The sequence below is a fragment of the Agelaius phoeniceus genome, chromosome 2 (assembly GCF_051311805.1).
Source record: "Agelaius phoeniceus isolate bAgePho1 chromosome 2, bAgePho1.hap1, whole genome shotgun sequence".
NCBI lineage: Eukaryota > Metazoa > Chordata > Aves > Passeriformes > Icteridae > Agelaius > Agelaius phoeniceus.
This window is the reverse complement of record NC_135266.1, coordinates 2,202,762-2,211,575: the sequence shown is the minus strand read 5'-3', so window position 1 is coordinate 2,211,575 and position 8,814 is coordinate 2,202,762. Positions and strand designations below refer to the sequence as shown.

Here is an 8,814-nt window from a genome sequence, read left to right as displayed (position 1 = left end):
CTGTGCCCTGGGAGCAGAGCCCGACCCCCCCGGCTGTGCCCTCCTGGCAGGGACTTGTGCAGAGCCACAAGGGCCCCTGAGCCTCCTTTGCTCCAGGCTCAGCCCCTGCCCAGCTCCCTCAGGGATTCTCCTGGGGCTCCAGCCCCTTCCCAGCTCCGTTCCCTGCCCTCAACACCTGGAATCAGTAGAAGGGCAGAAGTAGAAACTGCTCTGGGGAGCCAGACAGGAACACTCAGAGTGCCTGGAGGGCAGGAGCGCTGTGGGAAAGTCCCAACTGTGCCCCAGTGGAAAAGGCCCTGGGGGTGCTGGTGATGGGCTGGACACGAGCCCAGGGGTGCCCAGGGGGACAAGACGCCCCTGCAGCTGGGCTGGATGAGGAATTGTGTGTGCAGCAGGAGCAGGGCAGGGATTGTGTGGTGATCACAGATCCTCTGAACAGACAGAGACACAGTTCTCTGCCAGGATTTTCCTGGGAAGCTGTGAGAAAGTTCAGAGAAGAGAATGAGAAACAATTCTTATCTCCATTTGTTACACCTGTTGTTGTGTACATGTAGAATGTGTTATGGAGATTATTTACCAAAGAGTGATTTCTTAATTAGACACTGGATGGTGTTTAGAGGGATTGGCCAGTTAGGTCAGAGCTGTATCCGACTGTCAGTAAGGGTTACAAACTTCTTAGTGAGATAGTATAATATAGTAGAATAATATAATATAGCTTAATGAAACAATTGACCAGCCTTTTGCAATCACAGAGTCAATACCAATTATTCCCCATTCAGGGGACCATAACCACAATAGGATTGTCCCTCTGTGCTGGCTCTGAGAGACCCCTGAGGGCTGGGCCCAGTTCTGCTCCTGCAGGAGAGCCCTGGAGGGGCTGGAGCGTGTCCAGGGCAGGGAACGGAGCTGGGCAGGGGCTGGAGAATCCCTGAGGGAGCTGGGCAGGGGCTGGAGAATCCCTGAGGGAGCTGGGCAGGGGCTGGAGAATCCCTGAGGGAGCTGGGCAGGGGCTGCAGAATCCCTGAGGGAGCTGGGCAGGGGCTGCAGAATCCCTGAGGGAGCTGGGCAGGGGCTGGGGCTGGAGCAAAGGAGGCTCAGGGGCCCTTGTGGCTCTGCACAAGTCCCTGCCAGGAGGGCACAGCCGGGGGGGTCGGGCTCTGCTCCCAGGGCACAGGGACAGGAGCAGAGGGAACGGCCTCAGGCTGGGCCAGGGCAGGCTCAGGGTGGATATTTGGAAACATTTCTTCCTGGAAAGGGTGGTCAAACATTGGAACAGGACACTCAGGGTTTTGGTGGGGTGCCCATCCCTGGAAATGTTCAAAAGTCTTGTGGATGTGGCACTTGAGGCTGGGGTTTCATGGTGAACATGGTGGTGGTGCTGGGGTCATGGCTGGGTGTGAGGAGCCCTCAGGGACTGAAATGATTCATGCCCAGAGCATTGGTATGAAAGAGTTTTGCCCATTAAAACAAAAACTGTGTAACCACAGAAGCCTCCACCTGGCTGGGACTTTGGACTGTAAGTTGAACCCCTAGATACACTATTGTTCAATCCTGCCAGCCTAGGGGCAAACAAACAGGACTGAGGGAGAGGGAAAACAAGGGCCAAACCCAGCAGAGATAGAGATCCTTCCCTGGCAGGGTTTGGGGTTTGGGGTGTGGGGCCCACGGTGGGCAGCTCTCCACAGCCCCCCTGGAACGAGGAGGGGAGCAGGTCTGGGTGTCACCTCAGAGGTTCACCCCAAGTCCAGAGGCACTGAACACCACAGGGCACATCCAGGGGCACATCCATGGGACACTGACATGAGGGACACCTCAGGGGTGTCAGAATCCATCCCTGAGTGCCCCCCTGAGTCATTCCTGAAACCTTGCACCTCAGGAGTGCATGGGATGCTACAGCTCCGGAGTCCGCTGCAAGAGACAGCTCTGGGCATTCCCCCTGGCCTGAGCTACATTAACCCTTGGGACTCTGTGCTTGTGGGGACCATCACCACCAAGAGCACTGCAGAGGATCAACAGAACATCACTGGCAGCTGTGGAGTGATGATATTTTCTTTATTCTGTCCCTCTCAGTCTCTTTCTGTTCCCCTCTGTTCTCTTTGTTTTCTGTCTCATATTTACCATCAGATAAAACTCATACTATTGTCATATAGCCTCATTTGACCTTAATTCAGGCAGAGGCATTTTTAATACTTTAATAGCTGGATCTTGACAGAGCCTAAAGGTCTTTTCCAGCCTTGGTGATTCTGGGATTCTCTTCTTTGACCCCAGCAGCCAAGCTTGTCTCCCGGAGCAGAGCAGGATGACCCTGGAGAAACATCTGGGAATTTTGTCTGACACTCCCTGCCCTCATCCCTGTGCCAGAACAAGGACATTTGTCCCAGAAATTGCTGTCCCACCTCCTCATGGCCCCAGCCACATCCAGTTGTTCCTCCCAGCAATCCTTGGATGGCTCCACAGCTCTCAGTGTCTGGCACATCCACTTCCATGCCTCACACAACGTTCCAGGGGAGGCCCTGGGTGCAGGGAAGGGTGAAATGGGAGCAGCTTTCCCTCAGTGTAGCCTCACACTAAAATAAACTAAATAAAAAAATAAATCAAAATAAACTAGCCTCCACACTAAAATAAAGATAGCATAGTAACATGTTCAAGTAAACATGTTAAAGTAACATGTTTTAACATTTTTAAAGTAACTGTGATCCTGTGAGAACTTTAAACAGAGAAATTAGAGTGATAAAGATGCTGTAGCCCCAAGAAGAAGATGATTTCAGAAAGAGATAATGAGAACTTTTACCTTTAAACAACTCATCTTTAAAACACTGCCCCATAAGTTAGCATAGCCCACAAACACAACTTTAGGAAAACTTATAAAAAATGAGAAGGATTTCACAATTGCAAATTTCCCTGGGCTGCTATTCATAAAGAGAACCATAAGAAAACTGTTTTCTTGTAGAGAAGTCTCTATAACATTACCAAGAGGGACTTTTCTCCCAAAGTAAACTAAAAAAAGACGACTTTAGAAGTAGTAAACTGACTGAAATTTTAGGTTCTTTTTCTCTACATTGTCAGTAAAAAAGTTATAAGAAAAAGAAAAATATCCTAAAGATTTTATTCTTATTACTCTTTCTTTTAGTTGCTGTTAATAAATTTTTCTTTATACCCTTTTAAAATTTTAAACTTGTTTTACCTTTCTCCTAATCCTATATCACAGCAAAAAATAAGTAAATATATTCTAGTGAGTACACTAATAATTAACCAACACTGAACCCACCATGCTAATTAATACATGAACCAAAAAATCTCAAATTAGCAACCCAAAACCACTACACAAAATCAGTATTTCCACCCAATTTCAAAGTAAAACTACCACACACAGTCATTGAATCCACACTCCTCCAGCCTGTTAAAGCTCATGGTACAGAAGAGTTTTCTTCCAGGGCATTGCCTTGGAGATGTGAAAATGTTCAGGCTGGAGCTGTGCAGCAGCAGCAGCAGCTCCTGCTCTCCTGGGCAGTCTCTCCCTCCATGCAGGGTCAATCCATGATCCCTGCAGCAGCTCCCTGGGCCAGACACAGCTCCCCAGAGCCTGCCCAGGCTGGGACAGGGATCTCAGGGTGACAATGCCAGGCCTGGAAAGGCCAGGGATGCAGGGGGGGGATGAGAGGGGAAGAGAGGAGCAGCCCAGCCTCTCCCAAGGCAGGGCCAGCAGGGTCCCACTGCTGGGATCCACAGCTCAGCCCTTGGGATGGGATTTTCAGCAGCAATTTGCCCATGGCAAGGGAGCTCAGGCCTTGGCAGGGGCTGCCCAGGGAGCTTTGCAGTGCCCAGCCCTGCAGGTGTCCCCTGCAGGTGGCACTGAGTGCTCTGGGCTGGGGACAAGGTGCCCATGGGGCACAGCTGGGACCTGATGATCTTGGAGATCTTTTCTGTGATTGAATTTGGGAGCTTTTCCAGAGTCAGATAAAAATTAAAATTGCTGAGCGAGCAGTGAAGGCAGGTTGAAAAATAAGAACTGCATTTGAAAAGGCATTGCAAAATAACATTTAATATTCATAGAAGAATTACATTCATGTATGGTATGGGATACACAACCATCACTTAATGCTCTACACTTCAAGTCCTGCTGCTCTTCAGCAGTTTTACCTTGGTTGCACCTCCTGATTTTTTCTTTCAGGACAATGAAATCCTTTGGAATATTTCCAGGTCCCCCTTTGAGCACTGTGGCTCTGCTGTGTTGGAGCTGAAGTGTCCCAAAGACAAAGCTGAGCTTGGTTAGACTGAAAAGCAAAATCACAGCAAAGCAAAAGCATTTCCTGCCCTGGAACAGGAGAGGATGCCTGGAGTTCCAGGCACAAACATTTCCAGATTCATGGCCAGTGAGGCTGTTCTGCTTTGGTAGGAGCAGCTCAGAGCAGGAGAGCCCTGCTGGGGCTCCTCAGTGGATTTATCAGTAGGAGAAAACAACCACAGTTAGTCCCACATGGAACAGGAATAAAGTTATGGAATGAAGGAATCAAATATTCCCCTTTGGGCCTGTGGAACTGTGCTCCTCCAGCACTCAAGCAGGACTTTTAGTTAAAGCCCTTTCCTCCTTTTTCACATCTTATTTATAATTATCAAAGATCTGCTTGGATACTAAATGTTAAAGAGCTTTTTCTTCTGAAGTGGGAGGATTCTGCAAGTCCCTTAAATGTCTGATGCCACTGAAAGCAGTTTAATGGCAAAAAGTTCTCTTAGATTTTAACAGCATTTGACAAAATCATGGAATAACAGAATCCTGGAATGGTTTGGGTTGGAGGGACCTCAGAGCCCACCCAGGGCCACCCCTGCCATGGCAGGGACACCTCCCACTGTCCCCAGTGTCCAACCTGGCCTTGGGCACTGCCAGGGATGCAGGGGCAGCCACAGCTGCTCTGGGAATCCCATCCCAGCCTTGCCCACCCTCCCAGCCAGGAATTCCTTCCCACCTAACCTATCCCATCTAACCCTGCTCTTCTTTATCAGCATTTTAAGGGAAATATCCAAGTATGGAATGCAACCAGCAGGAAACGGAAAGTAAAAGTACCAAACCATCCTGAATATTCAGATTATTCATAGAAAATATTGAAGATAGGTGGGAAATGAACACCAACATTTTAAAAGTGGCCTGCTCCAACATTCAAGTAATGCTTTCAAAGGGTAACTTTTCACTTGTGCTCATTCCAACAGCATTACAGACCATTAATAAATTATATTAATAGAAATAATTCACATTCTTAATGACCACATCTCAGTCCACCACTTTCCTTCACTGTAAAAATGCAAAGGATTTAAATAAGTTTAGCACAAGCCTCTTGTGCTGTTATTTTTGTACAGTGTTCCAGTGTGAGAGTAAAGGATGTTTCATTATTTTAGTTTATAAACCCAAGATGAAAATATCATACATCTGTACCTAAAACTGAAGAGAAGCCTCTCTTGTTGTTGTGGGAGTTTGGGAAAAAGAAATCCTTGACTCCCAAGCAAATCTTTTCCCATGTCCTTTTTAACTTAGGAAAAGCACTGGGATGATCCCCCTACCTCTCTCACCATCCAGGAACAGCCAAATACATTCTTTTGTACAAAAGTGTTCTTACAAAAACAAACAAAAAAAGAATATTATTTTCATTTTAGTTAAGCAATTTCTATTTTTACAGCATTATCTTCATTTAGTTGCATTTCAGAAGCTGCAGCCACCTGAGTCACTGAAAGAACAAAAGTTTTTCATTTAAAAAATATGAATTTAAATATTTTAATCAATTAATAATTAAAGTCAAAATCTCCTCAAGTAATGCTAATTACAAAATGTTCCTGCAGAGCTTTGTGTTTTATGCACATTTCTGATTTGTTAGGAATTGCTAAGCCTGAAGATGCTGCTCTGAAATTACAGCCAAGGCAAAGCTGCAGCTCCTTGCACAATGCTGAGACTCAGACAATCCATCTGTGGGGAATTTGGGGGATTTTTTTTAGAATTTGATCAATTTAGGTCAAATTAGGGGCTTTCACCTCAGGAAATGACTCGCTGCAAACTGATTGTACACTGACATGCAATATTGGATTTTCCTTCTATTTTCGATCAGGACACAGTTCCAAAACCACTTTAAAGTCCTGGAGAAGTCCCAGGGCAGCTGCTACTTCCACCAAGTCCAAAATATTCTTCCCCTATTTACAAAATGTCTTTAATCCTTCCCACGGAAAACAAATAAACCACAGAAACTCTGAGAAATTCCCACCAAACTTCCCCTATTTCCCACCACAGCAACTGGAGATTCCTGCTTTTTACCACCAGCTCCTGAATAATTGAAGAGAAATCCCAAAATGTAGCTGGAAATCTGCAGGAAAAAAAGGAATTTCAGCCAAGCTTTCCCTATGGTTGATCCAGCAGGAGCATCCCAGTGCTCAACTTTCCATCTTTTCCAGGAAATCCAATTCCACACTTTCCTCCAGCTGCTGCAGGACCCTGCTGCTGTTGCTGCCAGGGGAACCCACGGGGGCAGCTGCAGAGGGGTGGGAGTTGTGGGGGTCACTGCCAGGGGCTGTGAATGCCCAGCACAGGGTCTGGAAGAAGGGCAGCAGTTGGGTGATGCTGGACACGGAGTGCAGGCTCAGCAGGGGGAACTGGGCATTCCTGGCAGCTCCCTCGGGGTGCTTTGGGTCCTGAAAGGGAAAAAAAAGCTGGGATTTATTAAAGGTAAAGGTTGGAAAGGATTTGAAGATCATGCAGCTCATCCATGAGCTCCTCCACTGTCCCAGGCTGCTCCCAGCCCCAACCTGGCCTTGGACATTGCAGGGATCTCAAGGCAGCCCCAGCTGCTCTGGGCCTTTTCCTCTGGCTGCTCACAGCCTTTTCCTCTTCCTCACAGGGAATATCTAAAAATCCCTTCAAGAACTTAAAAACTGCCATTTAAGGAGAACAACAGCAGGTCAAGAGTGGCTGGAAGATTGCCATGCAATAATCCCATTTCCAGAGCAAAGGCCTTGAAAGCAAGACTCCTGTCTTTCCTTGCTGAGGTCATTTATCTGTTGGAATTCAGAGATTCATACATTTTATTCAAAATTTTAAAAAAACCCCAAAGCATTTGTTGGCAAAGAGGTGACTTTGCTTTCTTACAGAATTTCTGTCATGGAATGGTTTGGGTAGGGAGGGACATCAAAGATCAGGGGCAGGGACACCTTCAGCCTGGCCTTGGGCACTGCCTGGGATCCAGGGACAGCCACAGCTGCTCTTCCTCCTCCTCACAGGGAATATCTAAAAATCCCTGAGCAACTTAAAATCTTGTGTTTGGAAAAATAAATGAATGGATTAAAAAAGAAAAAGGAGAAGTTTTTTTACCCCATATTTCATCTTGAGTAGATCCATGATCCTCACGATGTGTGGTTGGCATTCCTGGTGATTTTCCACCAGCTGGGAGGTGACAGGAGATGATTCTGTGTCCACCTCTGGCACAAAGGCCCATTTGTACCTGGAATAAATGGGTTGGTTCCTTAAAAAGGTGGAATCCTTGTTTGGATCATGCCTATTTAGTGCAGCACTGCTTGTTCCCACAAAAATCTGTCATAAGTGTTCTCTGCTGCTATTAATGAATTATTACATTACTAATTTGCCAATATTTAAATACAACCAGCTCCTAAACATTCCCAGGTGTGTGCAGATGGAAAACAATCTCCACCTTTCTCCTTTCCCAATTTTTCAAGTTAAGGGATCCCAAAGAGGAGGGTGAAATCCTCCTACACCACAACCAAAATCTTCTCCCAAATCCCATTTATCAGCATACATTCACTATCAGCACTCCTAAAAGGAGCTGAGGAAAGGCAAACAGAAATCTTGAGGAAAACACAATTCTTTCAAAGGCTAAAGGAACAGAGGAGAAGAGGGACTCACATTTGGAAGAGCTGCATCCTGTCAGGGGGGAAGGAAAGTGCAGTGTCCAGGAATTTGCAGGCTGCCAGGTACAGGCACAGCTCCTTGGGCTGGATCTCAGCCCCTGAGCCTTTGGCTTTGCTGATTTTGCTGTTGCTCCTGTGTTTTAATTAAAAAAAAAGTCCCATTCAGACTCCAATCCACCCAAGGTTCTTCAGTCAGCACAAGAGGAATGCCCACATTTACACAAAGGAGCTCTTGGACAATTATTTTTATTCTGCATGAGACTCTTGTATGAGTATTTTTATTTGATTTTTGCTCTGTAGCAGCAAAATAATCTAAAATATGCCAAAAAATGGCATCATGTTAAAATATTCAACTGCTGACTTAGCATTTATTTTTGTACACAAGTAATACTTAGTAATTCTATTTTTAAGCATATCACTGTTTTAGCTGCTAAAGAAAATCTAAATTATGATTTAGCAGTAATAGAAAAATAAAACTATAATAGCAAAATGTCCTGTTGGCTCCTCCCTATCCCAGGGAATTAATTAAATTAATTAATTTTAAGGAAGTCTCTCAAATGGCAGCTCTTACTTTGCTGGTTCCTCTTCCTCAGTTAAATCTTCCTCCAGCTGTAGAAATGTCTGGATCTTTAAAGAAATAATTATTGAGAAGCTGAAATGTTCACACAACTCAATCCCAACTAAAAGTGATGATTTACATTAAAAAGGAACCTTTATGACATGTAACAAATGAATAATTCAGGCATGAGATTCCATTAACAACACCAAAATTAATCCAAAAGGAATTTCCTAATGACAATTTAACTTTTCTCCCCCAAATTATCAAATTAATGTAAAACTGTGGAAAAATTTCCAAGCAGGGAAGAGGAAAAAGCTAAACTGAGAAAACCACAGGCTGAGTTTATTCCAATGTAA

The 8,814-nt window shown here is 45.5% G+C and overlaps 1 protein-coding gene across 2 annotated transcripts in view; it reads right to left on the bottom strand.

The window, feature by feature from the left end:
- Positions 1 to 8,814, bottom strand: part of DOP1B (DOP1 leucine zipper like protein B) — a 169,931-nt gene that overhangs the window by 99,135 nt on the left and 61,982 nt on the right. The window contains exons 34-37 of one of the 2 annotated variants that reach the window (XR_013185974.1): positions 8,471 to 8,526; positions 7,895 to 8,032; positions 7,346 to 7,475; positions 4,948 to 6,669 (exon numbers count right to left, since the gene is read on the bottom strand). Coding sequence is in view for 1 of the 2 variants with exons in the window: in XM_077193140.1 (XP_077049255.1) it covers positions 6,412 to 6,669; positions 7,346 to 7,475; positions 7,895 to 8,032; positions 8,471 to 8,526 (582 nt within the window). In the remaining variant the exon portion in view is untranslated. Of the gene's footprint in view, positions 1 to 4,014; positions 6,670 to 7,345; positions 7,476 to 7,894; positions 8,033 to 8,470; positions 8,527 to 8,814 lie in introns of those variants that run through there. The other variant, XM_077193140.1, reaches the window with a different exon arrangement.